This window comes from Stenella coeruleoalba, assembly GCF_951394435.1.
Source record: "Stenella coeruleoalba genome assembly, chromosome: 2".
Taxonomy (NCBI): domain Eukaryota; kingdom Metazoa; phylum Chordata; class Mammalia; order Artiodactyla; family Delphinidae; genus Stenella; species Stenella coeruleoalba.
In genome coordinates, this window is record NC_137147.1 from 91,100,831 (window position 1) to 91,123,766 (window position 22,936).

The following is a 22,936-nucleotide window of genomic DNA, read 5'->3' on the forward strand; positions in this document are numbered from 1 at the left end:
AGCCCAGAAAAATTTATATTTCTGAAAAACCTGTATTCAGAGATAGGCCAAAAATTACTGTTCTATTCTAAAAGCTATGCATCCTTCAATAAAACCCAGACTGGTATAAAATTTTTTTAACAAAACTAGCTGAAGTATTATCAAATAAGAACATTCAAGTGTCAGTTAAAATTTAACAATTTGAACTATTCATATAATATTCCCTATTTATTCTAGGAACCCAGTTGATCTGAAATCTCTAATAAACCTCTACTCAGGGATCAACATTATCTATGAGAGTTTCTGTTTGAAAAATTTTAGAAATGGTTTTCTGGAGGTCCTACCAAGATGCTATGAGAAGAAACACAGTGAAGCCCACAAACTACAACACCAAGGAAGTATACCTCACATAACTAATGCTACATGGCAACCGAGCTTTTGCTCTGTGTCTCTTTGGCATTATTTCTGATTCCTGACTATCTGGTTGTCTGGATTTTTTTCCAGTTCATAGCTGACCTGGATTATTTCTGTCTTAATTGCTCTCTGAGTCTTCTCCACCACTGGCACATGCCAAGAAGATAAAATCCGTGTTTGTTCAGTGTTGCATGATTTTGGAAAACCTCCGGTGACTGAGGGACCCATTTCTTCAGTCAGGTCATGTGGACTGCAGTTGTACTAAGATTATAGGACAGGCTCATCCACATGACTGAGAAAGTTGTCCACTGTCACATCAAACATCATATATCACTATTATTATTTTTGTTTAACTGTAGAAGTAATCCCCAAACCGTCTTATCTGTGTATGTCTATCCTTTAGGAGTTGTTTCCATATGTATCTGCATTTCCTTTTGACCCGAAGAAGAAAACTGCTACCAATTTTCCGTGTGTTTGTATGTTTGTGAGTATATTAGTTAGCTTAACTAGATAGTAAACCAGACCATACAGAGACTCAGAACAACGAACACCTATTATTTCTCATGATTCTGTGGATCAGCTGGGCAGTGGTCCTGGTCTGAGTCCACTCAGCTGATTTCTGCAGACAACTGAGGCTACAATGGTCTAAGATGGTGACACTCATATGTCTGGTGGTTAGTTCAATGTCTGCCAGGATGATGCAGTGACTTGGTCACACGTGTCATCATCTAGCAGGTTATCCCTGATCCTTCACATAGTGCTTGGTCAAAGGGTTCCTAAGAGTATCACGCTTACAAGGACCAATGCGTAAAAGCTTTCTAAGTGTCTTTTTACATAATGTTAACTAATATCCCATTAGCCAAAGTCAGTCATTTGGCCAAGGTCAGATTCAACGGATGAGAAACAGACTATCTGTAACTGAGAATAGCTACAAAGCCACATTGCAAGGAGACACACATTCAGGGATAGGAAGAATATGTGGCCATTTTTGCAATCCACCACAGTGAGGAAAACTTTGCTTCCCGCTCTTTACAGAAGAAAAGCAATAAATTTATTGGTCATAGGAATCCACCATTTGAACATACTACAGGAATATCTAATTCAAAAAGTTTTTATCACACGAGGGAAGGAAATATTTGGATAGTTTTAAAATGTTTAAACTTGTTTTGCATGCCTCAGACAGTCAAAAAACTCTAACTTCTAAGGACTGACTTACCGTGATGACAATTGTATAAATGAGCCTTAGTGTGTGTAGGAATGGCATTATGAATAGGAATATCGATCATCTTTGCTTTGTCTACAGATTCACAGCCTCTACTGATTACTACCCAGTTTGAAGGGTCCTGTGTTTATGACTTTATTCCCCCTTCTCCGAACAAGCCAGGTTAACATGTGAGGAAAGTCTCTGTGTTAAAATCTTTACAACTTGGAATTGAACTTGTTCTTAACCTGCAGCCTGTCTCAACAAGTGTTTCAGAAAAGAGCACATATGAAACAGGAAAATACAACCAGGGACTCTCGGCATTGCCTGTCTTATACAGTCTGTAGCCAAAGCTCCGGACCTGAAGATCAACTGCAGGGAAAATGGCTTACGTCTTGCAGAGAAGGACTATCCTAACAGTTCCCTAGCTTGCTCGAGTTTAATGGGCTTATGAAGACTATTAAGCTATATAAAGAGCTGGTATAAATCTAAATAAAAAACTAAAGAATTCCCAGAGAAGGAAGAAATTAAATTTTTAACGCTTTAAGTACACTGGCCCTTTAAGTGGGGGGATGGGTATAACTACAAGGGGATGGCACAAGGGAGTTTTTTAGGGTGATGAAACTATTCTATTTCAATCCATACATGGGTTAAAAATTTATAAAACTGGACACCAAATGAAAAAGAGTCAATTTTACTGTATGGCAATTTAAAAATTAAAAAAAAAAAATTTAACCAGTAAGTGTTTTTGGAAGAGGGCCAAATAGCAGTTTTAACTTTCCTTCTTGCCCCAGTGCACAAGCATTCATGAGCCAAAGTATCAGTCAGTAGCAGCTATTAACTGCAACTGACCAATTACGTGAGATTCAATTTTACAGCCAAATTGATTCTTTTAAAAGTACCAGGAAATATATTCCTGAAAAGAATGACCTCTTTGAGAGAACTGCTCTTATGTTCTTGCCAATTTATATATTTAAAGAAAGAAAGAAAAGAATCACACTAGATCTTCTCCCTATTTTAATTTTTTTAAACATTACTGAGCTAAGTCTTTAATTTCTAGGTAATTTAAGATCCCTTCTAACTTTCATACTGCCGGCACTAACTAAAACAGCTCCCCTTAGCTCTTTTTCCACTAGATGGTATGTATACATGGCATGTTTTTCTACCATATTAATCTATTCAAAAATAATCAAAATGTTAAGTGACCTGGATTCCTCACTGCTCTTTAAGTCTGTGGTAGCAACAGTCAGCTTCACTATAACTTACTCAGAAACCTCTGTATATAGAACATTTACTAGAGCCTTTAAAAATATTGTCTAATCTTGATGCAGGTGGCTTTCAAATTGTGGTCTGCAGGCTGGTCCCAAGGGGAAGGGAGAGGCAGACGTGTGTCTGGATGAGGCTTGAGCCAGGACGAGGAAGAAGACAGGAGGGGCAACTGTTTACGTGTGATTTCACTCCTGGACACTCACCAAGGGCAACCTGGAAGATTCAGGCAGGAGTAGAGAGGATACTGCAGCCCCTCCAGCTTCCCGGGACGATGAGAACTCTCTGTAAAGAGGTCACACTCACACCGACCTTCCTCTCCACAGCTCCACAACCCCACCTTCCCTATCAGGAGACCCACTTTCAAACTCCTGCCCTTTTCCCCAGAATAAAAGGACGCTTAAGTCCTGACAGAAATGGGTCAGAGGAAAACGTCCATGCAGCGCACACAGGACTGTATAGAATCACTTGGGCAGCAAACAAACATGCAAAACGAGGATCCCTGGGTTTCAGACTCAAAGTACTCGGGTCCACCTTGTTGTTGTTGTTTTGTTTTTTTGTTTTTTTTTTTTTTTGCGGTACGCGGGCCTCTCACTGCTGTGGCCTCTCCCATTGTGGAGCATGGGCTCCAGACGCGCAGGCTCAGCGGCCACGGCTCATGGGCCCAGCCGCTCCGCGGCATGTGGGATCTTCCCGGACCGGGGCACGAACCCGTGTCCCCTGCATCGGCAGGCGGACTCTCAACCACTGCGCCACCAGGGAAGTCCCACCTTGCTTATTTTTAGAACGCTCTTTTGCCTCTTAGAATAAATCTATAAGGACGAATCACTTTCTCCTATGGGTATGCCATTTTCTGCTAGGGCTTTAATAATCATTTCAATATTTACTGTACTTTGTGAGCTGAATTAGTGTGAAACAGCCAAACGTGAAGACTTCTACAGAAGGCTTCCCTGTTTCACAGGAGAGTGAGTGTACTGGTTTCAGTGAGAAATGAAGTGAACACAACACAGACTTGTCCTGTACCTTCTTCTCTTGAGCCTGTTGCTCCTTTTCCATGGTCTTCCTGAGAGTTGCTTCTAGATTATCTTTCTCTCTGCACACTTCCAGGTAACATTCCTGCACGGCCGCCATCTCCTTATTCACCTTATCTAAGTCAGACCTTGGACACACAAAACCAGCAACTAAATATAAGGCTGCAGAACAGACAATTTTCCTCTAAACAATGGAATAAGAGAATGTTGTCTCTACAGCTTCAGGGGCAGCTAAACTCTTTCATTCTCACCTTAGTTGCAAGCGAGCTCCCTCATAAACCTCAAAGAGCTGCCGCTTCTCCAAAGCATGCTTTGCTAACAGGCTTTCACGTATTTGGGCTTTCATGGCTTCATGGTGTTGCTGGTAAGTCCTCTCACACCTAGAAACAGACAGCAGACAGCGGAATCTAAGGCAGGGCCAGCACTACCAGAAACACTGAGACAACTGGTTTCCCTCCCTTCCTTCCCATGCCCTCCTTCTAGAGCCAAGTACAGTTAAGATCAGATTGGTCTTCCCCAACCCAAAGTGGTAATAATTAGCTTTCAATAGATGATCTTATGAGAATCTTCAAAATTTTCTTTCTTCAAATGTTTCTATAGAAAAATTAGAAATCTGGATGTGAGAAATACCCCAGTCCTTCAAACAGAGTATAATAGTCTGTGTTGAGAACTTCTGTTTATAAAAAACTAATTGAAATAATAGAGGGTGTGGTTCCAAAATTCCAAGTTATCTATATTAAACACAAATACTAAAGTAACCAACTCACACGTAAGTTATGTTCCAAAAGTCTGTTTCAAAGTTCATGATTTCCTATTTAGAAGACATATTTCCTCCCACAGGTTTCTGCCTTATAAAAAATAGTTAAGCCAATAAGCTCTACGATTTCAATGAACTACAGTTTGGATGTGTTCTGTAGAACTCAACTTACTACATAACATTATTTCTATGGAAAATGTGTTCCAAATTCTAATTTGAGAAGCCAGGGATTCATCTTCTCCAATTTATGATCTCAATAGGGAGGGTTCACACCATCATTTCTCTCGAATCTTTTCTTGGGGGGCGTTATCAGGAGAGAGAAGGGAAGGAGAGCCCAGAAGACAGACATCAGGCCTCTGTCTAGACCTCACCTATCCACAGCTTCTTGTTTATCACGGTCAAAATCTTGTACCATTTGTCTCATTTGATTGCATAAGTCTTGATTCGTATTTCTCAGATTTTCTTCAGTTTCTTTAAGCTCCTAAATACAAAAGAATAAAGTATTTAGAAGAAATACCCATCATCTTTATTGACTAGTCTAATCTCATTTTCTGATATCCTCTGTGCTTTATCTCTTTCCCTATAACATTATTTGACATAATATCATTTTCATAATTCTATAAAAGTCTCTTCATGCCTTGTAAGAGTGTAGATTCATTTATTTGTCAAGTAGCTTTCTGATAGGAGTAAAGGTTAAAATTCTGTATTTATTTTGAAATGTATGAAAACATTCAACCAGAGAAGTATTGGTTAACTGATGCTTTATGATAAATCTTAGAATATGATAATCTTCCCAACCATATAAATAAGCACGGCTTTACTTTCCGGTCAAGGGCTGCCTAAGGAGGAAAGAATACCTCTATTAGCCATGCTATTAGAGAAATACTGAATTCCTAGACAATTAGAGGAATTCCAGAAAACTGAAATTATACTAACTTACCTTCCGATGAAAATACTACCCTATGACCAGCAGTAAAAGGAAATAACTGGAATCCTTAATCACCTGCTAATATACTTGTCTACTAACTCATACTGCCTCTGTATTTTTGAAAAGTCCTTTGAATGAGGTCATGAGAATTCTCACAAAATAGAAGAAAGTTTTTTAATCACCTGATTTTGTTGCTGTAAAACCTGAATTTCACTTTTAAGTCGCAGAATATCATCTTTGACAATCATATCGGAAGAGTCAGGCCACACTTGATTAGTTGGTTTTTCTGAGGTATCTGTTTTAGTCTAAATGTTGAAAAGAAGTCAGAAGTTTTTCAGATTTATAAAAAATTGTAAGCACTAGTTTTGTAATAATTTCATACTTACAAAGAAATTGCAAAAACAGTACAAATAATTTCCATATACCTTTTATTACTGTCCCCCAATATAACCACGGTACAATTATCAAAACCAGGAAATTAACTAGGATGCAATACTATTACCCAATCCATAGACCTTATACAAAATTTTCCAGTTTTCCTCTAACATCATTTTCCTGGTTCAGGATACAGTCTACAATTTCACGCTGCCTGCAGTTGTCACGTCTCATTAGTCTCCTCCGATCTAGGACAGTTCTTCAGTCTTTGTCTTTCGAAACCATAACATTTTTGAAGCGTACCTATGCTAATCATTTAGTTTTACGGATGTTACTTCGTTATTAAATTCACATTATGCATTTTGCGCATGAATGCCACAGAAGTGATGTGTGTGTGTTTTTAGGAGACATATGACATCAATATGTCTCATCACTGGTGATGATCAGCTGATGAAGGTCGAAGGTTCTGTCTGCAGGCATCTCCATTGTAAAGTTACTGTTTTGCAATTAATAGTAAGTATTAATATCTTATGGGGAGACATTTGAGACTATGCAAACATTCTATTTCTCATCATACTCTCACCCACTAGGTTTAGCATCTATTCTATTTCTGTATTTAATCAGTGTTAACTCATACATTTTATTCAATAGGTACACAATGATGATAGACTTTGGTAAATTGTTTCCAGAAAGTTCATACAAATGTATCCTGTCAGGTGGTGCAAGAGTCTGTCCAGCTCTCTTTACCTCCAATGGCTGTGACTGTCTTTGAATGATTATTGTGTTTGATGGGGAAAAGGGTCTCCAACAATTTTTTCATTTGCATTTGTGGAACCTCTTACATGCCTTCATTGTTCATTTGTTTTTCATCTTTCCATATATATAACTTTGCATTTTCCTCTTACCATCTAATTGTTTTATCCATTTTTATAAGTTCCTTGTTCATTGAAGAAGTCAAAGATTTTTTTTTTAATATCTACTCTATTTGACCTGTTGGTTTCATATTTACCTGAACTCTGAGCTCTCTTCTTCAATGTTTAAAAAATATTCTGTACCAAGGTTCATTCTACTCATTGGGGGAAAGGGAGGTATGTGTATCTCATTCCTACATGGGGTGACAGAAGGCTTTGGCTCAGTCTTCCAATTCAGCCTTCACTTCCTTCAGAGAAGGAAGTTGCACTTTCCCCGGTTCACCTGCCATCATTTCCTAGAAGCCACTGCTCCTGCCCCAGTCAGAAGAGAGAGGAGCTAAGAATACCTACCCTGTTAGCTTTGCTCCAGACTTGGGGGTATTAATGAGACTTTAAAGGATTTTACTGACTCATTAGAATGGCTTTCATTTTTCTTTTTTTAACTTAGCCTCTACTTTTTAAAGTTTACAATATTCATTTGTGCTTCCTTCCCCACTGGTGAGTTTCTATTACTAAGAATGAAAGTAACATCATACTGATACACTGAAAAAACAATCTTCATGGCTAGCTATTATACTCAATTTTGACATTTTTTCACACTGCAGGCACACAGGGACTTGGTACTTGCAGTACTTGTTAGCACAAAACTCTTACGAAGATCTTTCAAAAGAGAAGGACAATTTGAACGCAGCAATAAAACCTCTCTCCAAAGCTGGTATACTGAAGACATTATCTTCAAGAAAACAAGAAATGTAATATACCAGCTCTCATACTATCTTCCTAATTTCTATGTCTCAAAAAATTCTAGCCAGGACCCTTCTGAGTTGGGTACTGAACACTGCCTATCAAGTCCCTTGGAATTAGAGTATGGCTTTAACCACAGCTTGTGGTAAGGTAACGGATCTCTATTAAGTATCAGACACAGAAAAGCCTCTGTGTTTTATTTCTTAAGCTTATAAAAAATTCAGTGTAGATGTGGTCCCTGACTGATAGTAAGCCAGTCTGGTTTTCCTAAGGCCTTTGCCACATTCTGCCTTAACGGCCCAGTTGTTCAACTGGAATGAACAGCATAGTATTTGATCCACCCCCAATCACTGTTATAGTGCTGTATATGGGCAGACTCCTCACTTTCACCACATATTATCCTGGAAATGTCATAAAACAGCACTACTATGAATAGTCACATGACATGAAAGCAAAAAAACGGACTCTCTGTAATAACTTTAAATTGTTTTATATAAGATGGATAGAAACAGATATAAAATGTACTATAAGGTATGTATAAAGCAATAAATACATCAATACCTTTAAAACATTTATGAAAGAATCATGCCAAATAAGATTACATGGTAAATATTTTTGCTGCCCTTCTTAACACCATAGAAAGGCTTTAGGATTTTGATGGCCTAGTTCTCTTTAAAAAGGCATCCAGGGAAGTTTAAATTAATGTGTTTTTTCTCTTAACATCCCTGTAGCAAGCACAGAAGTTCAACATCATTTCATTAAGCTCGGGACTTGATGCTAGCCATGATCATTCTTCTAAAAATCGATATTGAGACACTGAATGATTTTCGCCTCATTAAAGATTTCAGAAAGACTGAGTTTATAAAATATAAACTTCTAGCTTATTTGCTCCATCTTTTTACATACTTCTGCTCAAGGCCGAAATATCCATTTCCACCTTCCCGCCTGGATTTATCCTTCAGGACAGAGGTCAAATGTTCCCTCCTCACAGACTTCACTAGGGCTACCTTACCACCTCAGCCCCACGCCCAAGCCCAGTTAGTTATTCCTTCTCAACAGCACTTTGTAATTAGCATAATTCTTATTACACAAAGTTATAACATGTCCATCTCCTTACAGATCTGTAGTACTGACTGTGGTAGCCAGTAAGCACACATGGTTGTTGGGTACTTGAAATGTGACTTGTCCAAATAGAAATGTGCGATAAGGAGAAAATATGTGCCAGATTTCAAGGACTTAGCACACGCATAAAATATATAAACCATCTCATTAATAATTTTATACTGATCACATACTGAGAAGATAATATTTTGTATATACTAGGTTAAATAAAATATATTATTAAAATCAATTTCACCTATTTTAATGGGACTACCAGATATTTTAAGTTACATATGTGGCATCATTATATTTCCATTGGATAGTGAGGTTTGAGATTCTAAGTTCCTTCATGGAATGGCCATTGTTTCTTTTTTTTTTTTTTTTTGAATCCCACAAGACCTTGCACAGAGTAGCTTAAAAAAAAAAAAAAAGCTTAAACTGAAGGATTTGCTTTTCCTCTACATACACCCCCAACCCTGCTTTCCGACTTTACAGACTCAACAGAAAGCTCCATTAGAAAAGATGTGGGAAACAGGAGGCAAAGGCCAAGTTTGATGGTGGCCATTTGCTAATTAGATGACTGTGAACTTGAGTGCTTCTTTCAAGACCACCTGTTGATTAAATTACCACTTCCTCTCCCTCTTCCCCATCTAGGAAGTGGGTCAATATGTGTAGTAATTCAGCAAATATCTACTGAGAAAACACATAGAGAATTATCAAGACAATACTCCCAAGATGTTCCTATATAGTAAGGTGACGCAGAACCACCATAACCAGCAAGTGCTGAAGGCACCCTTTAAGAAAAACCAAATGCAGACTGCTGAGAAATCACTATGGCAAAAGGCTAGCTGGGCAAAAAGAGTATTCAAAGATGAGACAGTTCCCTTCGCTCCACTGATGAAACAGCCTATAGAGTATGGAGGCAAAGGGAAAGGCTAAAAACAACACAAGGAATAGCCACCAGCAATTGCCACACATGTGAAAGTGTATCTGTACAGCAAACGCCACTAGTGATTTCAATATAGAACAAAGAAAGCACCAAGATACCTAAGCTAAGGTTCAGACTCAAAACCAGGTTCCTACTCTTAGCACACTCTCACCAAAATGCTTATTAAACTAATCAACTCTAATCTAATGCAAGTTTTCATTCCCATCCTTTATAAGAAACATATGGAAAAAGCTAAAACAGCTTGATTTCAAGATGTTAAATGTGCTGGGGGAAAGCACAGTCTCCCATTTCTCATTTGGTTATTAACAATGAAATCAATGTGCTCATCAAATGTAGTTACTCGGAAGAAAGAACCGAACCGGGCAGGGCTTTCACAGTGAAAACACACTATTATTTCTGGAAAGCAAACTAGCACGATTAAAATTCCATAATAATAAACACCACAGAATATCTTGCACACTTTGCTTTAATAGGACTGTTTTAATGAATACAACTCCTAGTTTAAGGATCAGGAGATAAAACAGTACCAAAGTAGGAAGTAAGACATCATTTCCATCCAGGAGAAAAAGGAATATACTACCTACATTCATTTTTCACCTTCCCTTTCCTCTTTGTTTCTAGGTCTTTCATGTATTACTTTCTACTGGGAATAGAAATGAGTTGGGATTTAGAAATAGGGAAGGGTGAAAAAGGCAGCTGTTGAAGGAGGGCAACCCTAAAGATCTCTGACAGCACGATCTTGGAGAAATAACCTTGACCTATTAATTAGTCCAGTATTTTAGTTTCAATTTGCCCAAAGACTGACTCTCACCTCAGAAGGGTCACAAATTCCTCCAGCTTCATTTTCCTCATCTGTAAAACAAGGATGCTAACTGAAGGATATAAAGGTGGATTTCAAGGACTCTGACATACCTGATTCCATACCTTTCCCACCTGTAACACCACCTCCATAGAATTAATTTTTTTTAATATAGAATGACTATTATTTTAAGAACAGGGGCCAGAGAAATCTCAGACAAAATGCTAGAGGATTTCACTGTTGAGAATTTAACTAGATTTTAAAGCACTGTTGGCACAAGCCAATCTTGAGGAAATGCAGACATCTTGGTTATGTAGAATGCTTCCTTGGATTTGTGGTTAAGGAATTTTACCTAATTGGCATCTCATTTACTAGGTGCCAAGAGTAACCAGAAAGTATATTCCTTTAAGTGGCATTTCTTTCTTTAAACTTTACTTATAAAAAAAGTCAAACGGGGAATCCCCTGGCGGTCCGGTGGTTAGGACTCCGAGCTACCACTGCAGGGGTCGCAGATTCGATCCCTGGTAGGGGAACTCAGATCCCACAGGCTGCGTGGTGCGACCAAAAATAAAATAAAAGTCATTTGTAAAATAAAGAAAGAAAGAAAACATTCTGCCTTAAAAAAAAAAAAGTCAAATGAATCCCTGAAAGACAAAAGTTTAATTTAAATGTGAAAACTGTAAGCGTTTTCTTTATGAAGTCTTGAAAAACGGCATTTTATAAACTTTATAAATTTTATAAACTCTACCTCGATGCTTTTTTCATGCTTCTCCACTTGGAGATCTTCGATTTTCTTATGACAGTCTTTGAGATCGTTTTGTAACTGAGACACCAGATGACGCTTCACGGAGTTGCTACCCAGCAAACGCTGCACCTCTGCTTTCAGATTCAGAATGACCTCATCTTTGGAAAGCTCTTCAGCTGGGTCTTCCTGCTGTACAACACTAACGGAAAAATTGTCATATCTAAGGTTAAATCAAGTAACAAATCAAGCACGGCTATTCCTTAAAAGCAACTAGCTGCAGTGGTAACCATGTTTTGTAACCCATACAACTATATACTGGTATTTCAAAAACAATTTTAAGTTTTGTCATACACAGGATATTGCCTTTGACACATCCCCATATACAGAAATAAGTTCATTCACAGGAAGACCCTTCTTAAGCTTAGTCCTGCTGCCTCACTGAAAGTTCAACCATACGAACTTCAGTATGACATGCATTTTTATTTTTGGTAAATTGCATGCTATATATACATGTCCTTCATTACTCCAAGAGAAACAAAGTGAAAATAAAGGATGAAATGAAGAGTAAAACACTAGTCGTCCTAACCAACAATTCCTGTATCTCTTCTACTAAAACACAAGTCTAGGTGGATATCTGAGCAACTGAAAAGAAAAAATAACAAAAATAAATGCCATGCTAATTTAGTCCCCACTTTAGTTTGTCAATATATTCAAAAATTGGAATGAGTATTTCTGTTCCTCGCCATAATGGATTAAAAGGAACGGATTTATCTTCCTGTCTTAAAAAAACTAGAAAACCAAATAAAATATATGAAATGGTGCAAACATTAGACAACATGCAGCACATCAGAGTGATCCCTGAAAAAAGGAAAACAAACAAGGTAAGCCCTATAATTGCTACAGCCTTCTGCCTGGAGAATTTCCACCCTGTAGCACAGAAAGAAGAAACCCAGAGTCCAGCAATCTCACCGAGTTGCAGAATTCAGTATGGGGAAACCAAAATGGCTAGAATCTGAGGAGAGAAATACTGTGGGAGAGGTAGCTACACAGAAAGAGAGCTCTGGAGATCTGTGGATACAAGTGAGAAAGTTACCTCAAGACCAGGGGAAAAAACCACAGGAAAATGAACCATAGTGGAAAGACTTCCTAATTCACAGAGCATCAAATAGTGCCTTAGTAACAAGGGCAAATTAGCCCCAGATTAAAGGCTGCTCTAAATCTGATCTAACAAAGCCTACAAAGAAGTCTGGAAAGGATCAAAAGAATTCCAGATAACTTAAGTGTGTCACAGAAAAAGGATAACAATATATTTTTAAATAAAGTCCAAAATCTAAAGCATAAAATTCAAAATGTCCAGCATCCAATCAAAATTTACCAAGCATGCAAATAAAGAAGGAAAGGAAATACCAACCATAACCAGGAGAAACTGACCCAAATGACACAGGTAGTACAATTAAGTATATTCCATACGTTCAAGAAGGTAGAGAAAAAAACATGAAAACAATGAGGAGAGAAATAGTAGACTTTATGCCCCAGATTGGACTTAGAGACAACAAATGAAAACATCTGAAAAAATATACATACTGAATGAGATTAACAGCATATTTAATATGGCAGAAGTAAAGATCCACAGACATAAAGACACAGCAAATTTAAACACAGAGAGAAAGAAGACCAGAAGTACACAGAGCATATTAAGTTTTCTAACCTAACTATAGTTAAGTCCCAGAAGAAAAGTGGGGAGGAGACAGAAAAAATATTTCAAAATATAACAACTAAAATTTTTCTACTACCTGAAAATTAAAACCCCATTAAGCCTAGAAGCTCAATAAACCTCAAGCACAAAAAACATGAAGAAAACCACCATAAACTACATCAACATCACATTGCTAAAACCAATGATAAAGAGAGAGTGCAGGAAGATTCCTGGGGAGGGGAGGACCAGAGAAAGGAATAGTGGATTCTGTGTATAAACAGCCTCAGTGTAAGCCCTAAACTATGCATGCATAGAACAGACCCTCAAACCAGCAAAGATTTGGAAATTTAACTGAAATCTGAACCACACACACAAATCGCACACTGACTAACCCTTGAGAGGTGCATACACAAAACAGATTCAAACCAATGTGGCAAAGGCTTGGAAAAATGAACTAAGATTTGAAACATCTATGCAAATTTCTATACAACATAAAAATCACAATGTCTACTATACAATCTAAAATTACTCAACATAAAACTAACATGGAAAGCACAAATGCTGGAACTATCACAAAGAGTTTTAAAAATTTAAAGCAGCTAATAGCTATGCTTTACGAGTAAAGGAAACATATTTGAAATGAATGAAAAGATAGGAATTCTCAACAGAAATAAAAACTTTAGAAGAACCAAATGGAAATTTTATCATTGAAAAATACAGTACCTAAAAGTTAAAAAAAAAAAAAAAACCTCACTGGACAGGCTCAATAGAGTAGAAATGACAGGGGAAAGAATGAGTGGACTTGAAAATAGTTCAACAGCAATCATCTAACGTGAAAACAGAAAAAAAAATGGACAGTGTCTCAGGGAACTGTGGGACAATATAAAAAGATTTAACATTATGTATAATTGGAGAACGAGAAGGAGAGGAGAAAGAGGAGGCAGAAAAAATATTTGAAGAAATAATGGTCAACATTTTCACAAATTTGGTAAAAGACATAATAAATTTACATTTTCAAGAAGCTCAGTGAACCCCAAATGAAATAAACTAAAAGAAAAACACACTTAGACACATCGTAATCAAACTGCTTAAAACTGAAAAAAAAAAGAAAAAAATCTTTTTTGAAAACAGCAGGAGAAAAACTACTTATTACATACAGAAACAATGACTCAAGTAACAATAGATTTCTCTTCAGAAACCAATGAGGCCAGAGACGGTGGAAGAGCATATCTTTAAAGCGCTGAAATAAAAGAACAGTTGACCCGGAATTCTATAATCAGCAAATATAAGGGCATTTTCATATAAGGAAACTAAGAATTTGTTGCCAACAGACATGCTCTGGAAGAAATGCCGGAGGAGGTTCTTCAGCTAAAGGGAAATGATATCCACCGAAGGGATCTCTACACTGAAAACTACTAAACATTACTGAGAGAAACTGAAGAAGGTCTAAATAGAGAAGTATAGCATGCATGTTCAGAAACTGGAAAACTCAATTTCTTTAATTCCCCCAGCTTTTTCAAGATATAATTGACAAATAGCAATATCTTAAGATGTCAATTCTCCCAAAATTGATCTATAGATTCAACACACTTCAAATTAAAATTCCAGAGGACATTTTTTGTAGACGTTGACAAGCTAACCATAAAATTTATTTTGAAATGCAAAGAACTTAGAATAGTTTCAATTTGGAAAACAACAAAGTTGAAGGATGTGTTCAACCCATTTCAAAACTATAAAGCTACAGTATCAAGACTGTTATCACCAAAAAGATCACTGGAACAGAATGGAGAATACAGAAATAGACCCACAAACATACGGTCAACTGATTATCAACAAAGATACCAAGGCAACTCAACTGGGAAAGAAAAGCTTTTCTGACAAATGGGATTAGATCAATTGGATACTGGAATGAAAAAAATAAACATCAATCCTTCCCTCACACTATACTAAAAAATTAACTCATAATGGATCATAAATGGAAATATAAGAGCTAAAACTATGGAATTTCTAAAATCATAACAGAAAATTTTTGTAACATTGAGTTACAATACACAAAAACCATGAACTATAAATGAGACAATTGATAAATCTGAATTCATAAAAACTTAAATTTTTGCACTTCAAAAGATACCATTAAGAAAATGATAAGATAAACCAGAGAGTGGAGGAAAATATTCACAACACATATCAGACAAAGGGCTTGTATCCTGAAATATATGAAGACCAAACAACATATACAAATAATAATTAAGCACAACAAGAAAAAAGGAAAGCAAGGCATATCAAAAGATGTTTAACTTTATTAGTCATTAGGGAAATACAAGTTAAAACCACAATGAGATACCACTACACACAAACTAGAAGTGCTCAAATTTTAAAAGATTGGCTATCAAGATTTAACAATGGCACAGAACTGAAACTCTCAGACTTTGCTTCTGGGAATGCAAAATGGTACGACCACTTTGGAAAAGAACATTTATACTATTGCTATTGCTATTTAAATAAAATAAATTGTAGGAACTCTGATATAACCATAAAAAGAAAAGCAATTTGGAGCATAAGTGGAAAGGAAGAGGTAAAATTATCTCCATTAGCAGATGATATAATTATATCTAAAAAACTTAATGGAAAAACTATTACAAACAATAAGAGAATTAGAAGGCAACAGGTTATAACACACAATATAGAAATAATATATACAAACAATACTCAGAAGAAATAATGGAAAAGAACATGCCATTCACTATTGCAAAATAAAATACCGAGGCATCAATTTAACAAGAATTGTGCAAAACCTAAATGTGAAAAACTTCGAAACACACTTGAAAGACAAAAACAGATTTAAGCAAATGAAAAGACATGTTATATTCTTAAGTAAATTCAACATCATAAAGATATCGATTCTCCCTGGGTTTATATACTTAAGATGATCTTAGTAAAAATATTATCAGGATTTTTTTCCTAGAACAGAACAAGTAAAATATAAAGTTCATTTGGAAGTGTAAACGAGCAAGAATAATCAGAAAAACCCTAATAAGAACAGCAATTCCAGACAGATGGTAAAACTAAAGTATAAGGCAAAGCAATAAAGCTTTTAGAAGGCAGCATAAGAGAATAGCTTCATGATCCTGAAGTTATGGAAAGGTTTCTTAAAGGGACTATAAAAGCACTAACCATGAAGATGGATAAATTTGACTAAAGTTTAAAAACTTCCATTCATCAAGGGACACATTAAAAGGTTAAAAAGGCAAGCCAGAGGGAAGAAAGAGAAGAAGTGAGTGAGAGGAGATATCTGCAACACACATAACATCAAAGAGTTCTTATCTAGAACAGTTTTCAACAAAAACGCCTATAAATCAACAGAACACATGCACACACAAAAAATCATGTAAAAACTGAGGAGGGACATGAACAAGTCCTTCTTCACACACACACACACACACACACACACACACACACACACACACACCACATGCAAGCCACCAATAAACAAAATAGGCATATTTTTTAATGGAGTGCAATCTCATTCATAATCTGGGAGAATGTAAATAAAGACCACAATAAAATATCACTACACATTAAGTGGCTAAAACTAAAAGACTGACAATAACAAGTAACAGCAAGAAGACAGAGCAATTAAAACTTTCATACACTTCTGGTGGGGATGTAAACTGGCACAACTACTTTATTATTATTATTTATTATTTTTTTGCGGTACGCAGGCCTCTCACTGTTGTGGCCTCTCCCGTTGCAGAGCACAGGCTCCGGACGCGCAGGCTCAGCGGCCATGGCTCATGGGCCCAGCCGCTCCGCGGCATGTGGGATCTTCCCAGACCAGGGCACGAACCCGTGTCCCCTGCATTGGCAGGCGGACTCTCAACCACTGCGCCACCAGGGAAGCCCGGCACAACTACTTTAGAAAACAGCTTGGCATTACCTATTAAAGTTGAAACACAAGTACTACAAGCAATTTCACTTCATATTATATACCCAACAGAAATGTATGCACATTGTACCAGGAAATAACATTAAGACTCTATGGACAGTAGGATGGAAAATAAACTGTGGAATATTCATACAAATAAAGTTACACACACACACACACACACACATATATTTACATATATAAATGAATGAGCTACAGCTACATGCTACAACATAAGTTTCACAAACAAAATTTTGATGAAAAAAATCTAAAGAACCTATATCTATGAAAAACTAACAGCCAGAATTCATGCTTAATGGAGAATGACTGAATACTTCCTTGTAAAATCAGGAGCAAGACAAGGATGTCTGCTCTTGCCACTTCTATTCAACATTGTACTAGAGATTCTAGCTAGAGCAATTAGTCAAGAAAAAGAAGTGAAAGGCATCCAGATTGGAAAGAAAGAAGTAAAACTATCTCTATTTTCAGATGACATGATCTTGAATATAAAAGATCCTAAGGAATCCACTAAAAAACTATTTGAACTAATTAACAAGTTCAGCAATGTGGCAGGATACAAGATCAATATACAAAATCAATTGTATTTCTACACACTAGCAGTGAACCTCCTGAAAATAAAATTAAGAAAACAATCCAGCAAAAAGAATAGGCAAGAGAATAAAATACTTTGGAGTAATTTAACAAAGACATATGACTAGTACACTGAAAGCCACAAAATTATAAAAGTAGATGACTGGTACACTGAAAGAAATAAAAGAAGACCTAAATAAATGGAAAAACATCCCGTGTTCAGGGATCAGAACACAATATTGTTCTATAGATTCCCTGCAACCCCTATCAAAAGTTCAGCTGGTTTCTTTGCAGAAACTGACAAATTGATCCTAAAATTCATAGGGAAAGGCAAGAGACCCAGATTAGCCAAAGAAATCTTGAAAAAGAAAAACAAAGTTGGAAGACCCACACTTTCCAATTTCAAAAGTTACTACAAAGGTATAGCAATCTATAGGTAGTGTGGTACTAGCCTAAGGACATATAGATCACTGGAATAAAACTGAGAGTCCAGAAATAAACCCTCACATTCACAGTCAATAGATTTTCAACAAGGGTGCCAAAACAATTTAATGGAGAAGAGTCTTTTCAACAAATGGTATGAAACAACTGGCTATCCACATACAAAAGAATGAAGTTAGAACCCTATCTCATATCATATGCAAAAATTAATTCAAAATGGATCTCAAGACTTAATGTAAGAGATAAAACTCTTATAAGATAACATAGGTATAAATCTTCAGAACCCTGGATTAGAAAATGGTTTCTTAGATACCAAAAGCACAAGCAACCAAAGAAAATATACATAAGTTGGACTTTATAAAATTAAAGACTTTTGTGCTTCAAAGGATGCTATCAAGAAAGTGAAAAGACAACCCACTGAACAGGAGAAAATATATCCAAACCATATATCTGACAAGGAACTTAAATTTGGAATATATAAAGAGCTCTTAAAATTAAACAATAAAAAGACAACCCAATTTTAAAATGGGCAAAAGATGTGAATAGACGTTTCCCCCCAAAAAATATACAATGGCCAACAAACACATGAAAAGATGTTCAACATAATTAGCCATTAAGTAAAAACCACATCATTAGCAAATCACCATGATGAGAAACCATTCAATACCCCCAAAGAAACTATAATTTTTTAAATGGAAAATACCAAGTGCTGATGAGGATATGAAAAAATTGAAACCTTCATTCATTGCCAGTGACAATGTAAAATGCTGCAGCCACTTTGAACTGTTTGACTATTTTTCAAAATTCTAAACATACAGTTTGAAAACAAATGTCCACTCAAAAATTTGCAGCATTATTCATAATAGCCAAAAAGTAGAAACAGAAACAATCCAAATAAATGTCCATCAGCTGATGAATAAATAAGCAAAATGTGGTAAATTCATACAATGGAGTATTATTTGGCTATAAAATGGGTTAAAGTACTGATACATGCTACAACATGGATGAACCTTGAAAGCATTATGAGCTAAGTGAAAGAAGCCAATCACAAAAGACCACATATTATATGAATCTATTTAAGTGAAATGTAAAGAACAGGCAAATCCATAGAGGTAGAAAGTAGATTAGTGTTTGCCTGAGCTGTGAGGACAGGATAATGGGGAATGACTGGTAAAAAGTACTGGGTTTCTTGTGAGGGATATTGAAATGTTTTAAAATTAGGTTGTGGTGATAGATGGACAACTCTGGGTATACTTAAACACATTGAACTGTGTACACTTCAAATGGGTGAATTTTATGGTATTTGAAATACAGTTGACCCTTGAACAATGTGGAGGGTTGGGGGCACCGATTCCCCCCCACCACCTGTAAAATAAAAATACACGTTCCATATTTATTGAAAAAATCCACGTATAAGTGGACCCCTGCAGTTCAAACCCATGTTGCTCAAGGGTCAACTGTGTATCTCAATAAAGCTGCAGAAAAAAAGGAAAAAGAAAAACCACCTAATGTATGAGTTCTCTAAATAAAGGCAAACCTAATCTATAGTGTTTAGGCATGGATAATTAGGTCTCAAAAAGCCAGAAAATAATTACCATAACAGTTAAGATAGTAGTAACCTCAAGGTTATGACTGGAAAGAGGAATATGGGCAGCTACTGACAATGTTTATTTCTTGGCCTCTGTGGTAGTTCCATGGGAATTCACTTTAAAATCATGCATTAAGCTATACACTCATGTTTCATACACTCTTCTTTATGTGTTATATTTCACAATTTTAAAAGTTTTAAAAGGTAAAATAAAACTATAAAAAGTACTAGAGAAATACCATCAAGAAATTATAAGGGAAAAAAAGTGATGGATCCAACTTTATAAAATGTTTAAACAGGAAAAGTGATAACCCTCAGAAATGGATAGGGTACAAAGAAATAGGTACTATCACAGATATGGGTAATAATGCAAACTACGGGGTTGCTTGACAACACTTGTATCAAAAGCCTCAAACATGCATACTCTTTAACAAGAATATTCACCCACATCTTAAGGAAATAACCAAAGACATGAATAAAGACTCAACAAGTATGTTTATAATACTGCATTACTTAACAGTTTAAAAAATTTTAAACAGTGTATTACTAACTAAAATATAGTTCATTCATCCACATATCCGCTAGTAAGTATTTACAACATTTACTGACATCTAAAGATTTCAGAATGTACTAAGTTAAAAGTTACATTATAAAGTAGTATATTCAAAGTATTTTATCTTTAGAAACCTACAAAACAGATAATGTGGAACTTAATACCAAAATGCTAACAGTGGTTTTCTTCATGGGGGTTGAAGTAAGATTATGGGTGCTTTTAATCCGTATTTTCTTATTTTTCCATAATAAAGGAGAAAGTTACTTTTGAAAAGAAATAAATAGCTGATAGTATGTACCCTTAAAGTGATGTGATGAAAATGGAACCTCATCTGGTTCCACCCATGAGTAAAACATTCAAATTCCAAGAGGATCTTCCTTCCCACAAAATGCTTGACCAGTATTTCTCAGACTGTCAAGGTCATCAAAAACAAGGAAAGTCAGGAGGAACCTAAGGAAAAATGACTCCAAAATGTAAGGAGGTATTCTGGTGCAATCCCAGAACAGAAAAAGGACATGATGTAAAAACTAAGGACGTCTAAATAAACTATGGACGTTAGTTAATAATAATCCATCAATATTAGTTCATTAGTTGTAGCAAAGATACCATGCTGTTGTAAGATGTTAACAGGGAAAAATGGGTGCACAGTATAGGGGAATTCTTTGTACTATATTAATTTTTCTGTAAATCTAAAAATGTTCTAAAAAACATTTTTTTAAAGTCTTTCCACGAAATTGAGTTATTTGTAGTGAGGTGGATGGACTTAGAGTCTGTCATAAAGCGTGAAGTAAGTCAGAAAGAGAAAAACAAATACTGTATGCTAACACATATATAGGGAATCTAAAAATTAAAAAAAAAAAAGGTCTGAAGAACCTAGGGGCAGGACAGGAATAAAGACACAGACGTAGAGAATGGACTTGAGCACACGGGGAGGGGGAATGGTAAGCTGGGACAAAGTGGGAGAGTGGCATGGACTTATATATACTACCAAATGTAAAATAGATAGCTAGTGGGAAGCAGCCGCATAGCACAGGGAGATCAGCTCGGTGCTTTGTGACCATCTAGAGGGGTGGGATAAGGAGGGTGGGAGGGAGACGCAAGAGGGAGGAGATATGGGGATATATGTGTATGTATAGCTGATTCACTTTGTTATAGAGCAGAAACTAGCGCACCACTCTGAAGCAACTATACTCCAGTAAAGATGTTTAAAAAAAAATCTGAACTAGAAACCACAGACCTAAAGTGCTATATATATTTTTAACACTTCTGGCACATTATTAAATAAAGTCAGTTTGCTAAAGAAAGAAAGAAAAAACTAAAGTCTTTCTAAAAAAAGAAAGAATAGTACCTGAATTAACATTTTTTCCTGTTTTTCAGTTTCATATGATTTCCAATGAAATGTCAAAAAATATATATATATATATACACACACATACATACATATGTATATTGTGTGTATTATACACACATGTATACAGAGAGAAAGGATGAACAAAATATTAGGCGTTTTTTAATATTACAAAAAGAGATCCTGGCGATATACTACATATTTATCAATATACACAACTTTTGTATGTGTAATATAGTGTAAATATGTCTGTATGTGTAGATCGCCAACTTAAACCACTTCTCTTTATATAGAAATGTAAGACATAAATATAATTATATAAGAAATATAAAACATATTGCAATGCATCTTCCTGTGCTGTAAGACATGAACTAACTTTCAGCAGTTAACAAATTATGCATCCCTAACTTCTTTTCTTACTGAACCTTGAGCACTGAAATAGCACATCATGTACTCCTAGAGGGAGCCAAGTCAGAGCAGAGAGAGTGCTTGCTAAAATAATTTTCTCTTCTTTCCCAAAAGGGAAAAGTCAGCAGTGGTGACCAGCCCTGTATTAGGCTCACTAGTGAGCCCTGTGAAGGTTGGTTCCCCTCAATCCAAATAAACTGTTGTCCCTTATGAAGCCTGCTGAGAAGACCTAGGGAAAAGGCATTCCACTTGTTAAATGTTTATTAGTTGAGCTTCGCAGCCAACTACAATAAGGGAGAGGGGAAGCTGTCTGCAGGCTGCATGAAGATTTAGCTACTCAAATTCCATGAACGTGAAATAGAACACTGAGGCTAAACCCTTAAAGTTTACTAGGCAGTAGCTTGAGGGAGGTGGTAGTCGGGAGTGAAAGCTTGGAGCCGCTAATATTTGGGTCAGTGATTTGAAAGCAGCTCAAGTCAACAAAGAACTAAAATTCTCAACACTGGGAAAGTGCTGCTTCCTTTTGTTCTAAGAACCACAATCCAGCAGAGGAAAGGTACACATCTAATCTCTCCTATATCTCCTCTCACTTTGAACTAAGAATAAATATTTTTACTTTTTCCTCAAAGCTGAATTCTTATCCATTAAAGTGCTGGTGGGAGGGATGAGTACAAGCTGATCTTTCTCACTTATCCTGCACTTCATTGAACATCTCCTTACTGAGCCTCAGTGACTACCCACTTGCTTTAGTTATTCCCCCCTTGCTTGGTTGAATGCAGCCGGCATTCCTTTTGGTACGACAGCAATGTGATATCTCAAGTTTATTATCTATAGGAATGTGCTTTAAATTACTGTAGGATTTGGGTTATAAGTGCTAATTAAATAGAAAGGGCAAAGAAGTAAATACATTTTAGTAAACATCATGATGGAGCAAGTCTACTTGGAAAGACAAACCTATACACATATACATGTATTATCTACCCAATTCCCAGGCTAATTATGGCACAAGTTAAAGTAATAAGTTGGAGAGAAATCTTTTTTGGCAGGAATTAAATCTTTAATCCTCTAAAACAACAACAACAACAACAAAATATATATATAAAATAATAAAGTTTAAGGCAAAAAGGTTTGACTGTCATGCAAATAAGAACCAACAGATTTACATGACAATCAAGTTTTGGGTTTA

General features: G+C 36.2%; 1 protein-coding gene across 1 annotated transcript in view; it reads right to left on the reverse strand.

Annotated features, from left to right (window-relative positions):
• The window catches only part of CEP152 (centrosomal protein 152), a gene marked incomplete at its 3' end in the record, with an annotated part of 86,707 nt that overhangs the window by 30,239 nt on the left and 33,532 nt on the right, over positions 1 to 22,936 (reverse strand). Inside the window, exons 12-16 of the mRNA XM_079913595.1 lie at positions 11,204 to 11,399; positions 5,759 to 5,881; positions 5,020 to 5,129; positions 4,143 to 4,271; positions 3,884 to 4,019 (exon numbers count right to left, since the gene is read on the reverse strand). Of these exons, the coding sequence (XP_079769721.1) occupies positions 3,884 to 4,019; positions 4,143 to 4,271; positions 5,020 to 5,129; positions 5,759 to 5,881; positions 11,204 to 11,399 (694 nt within the window). The remainder of the gene's footprint in view (positions 1 to 3,883; positions 4,020 to 4,142; positions 4,272 to 5,019; positions 5,130 to 5,758; positions 5,882 to 11,203; positions 11,400 to 22,936) is intronic.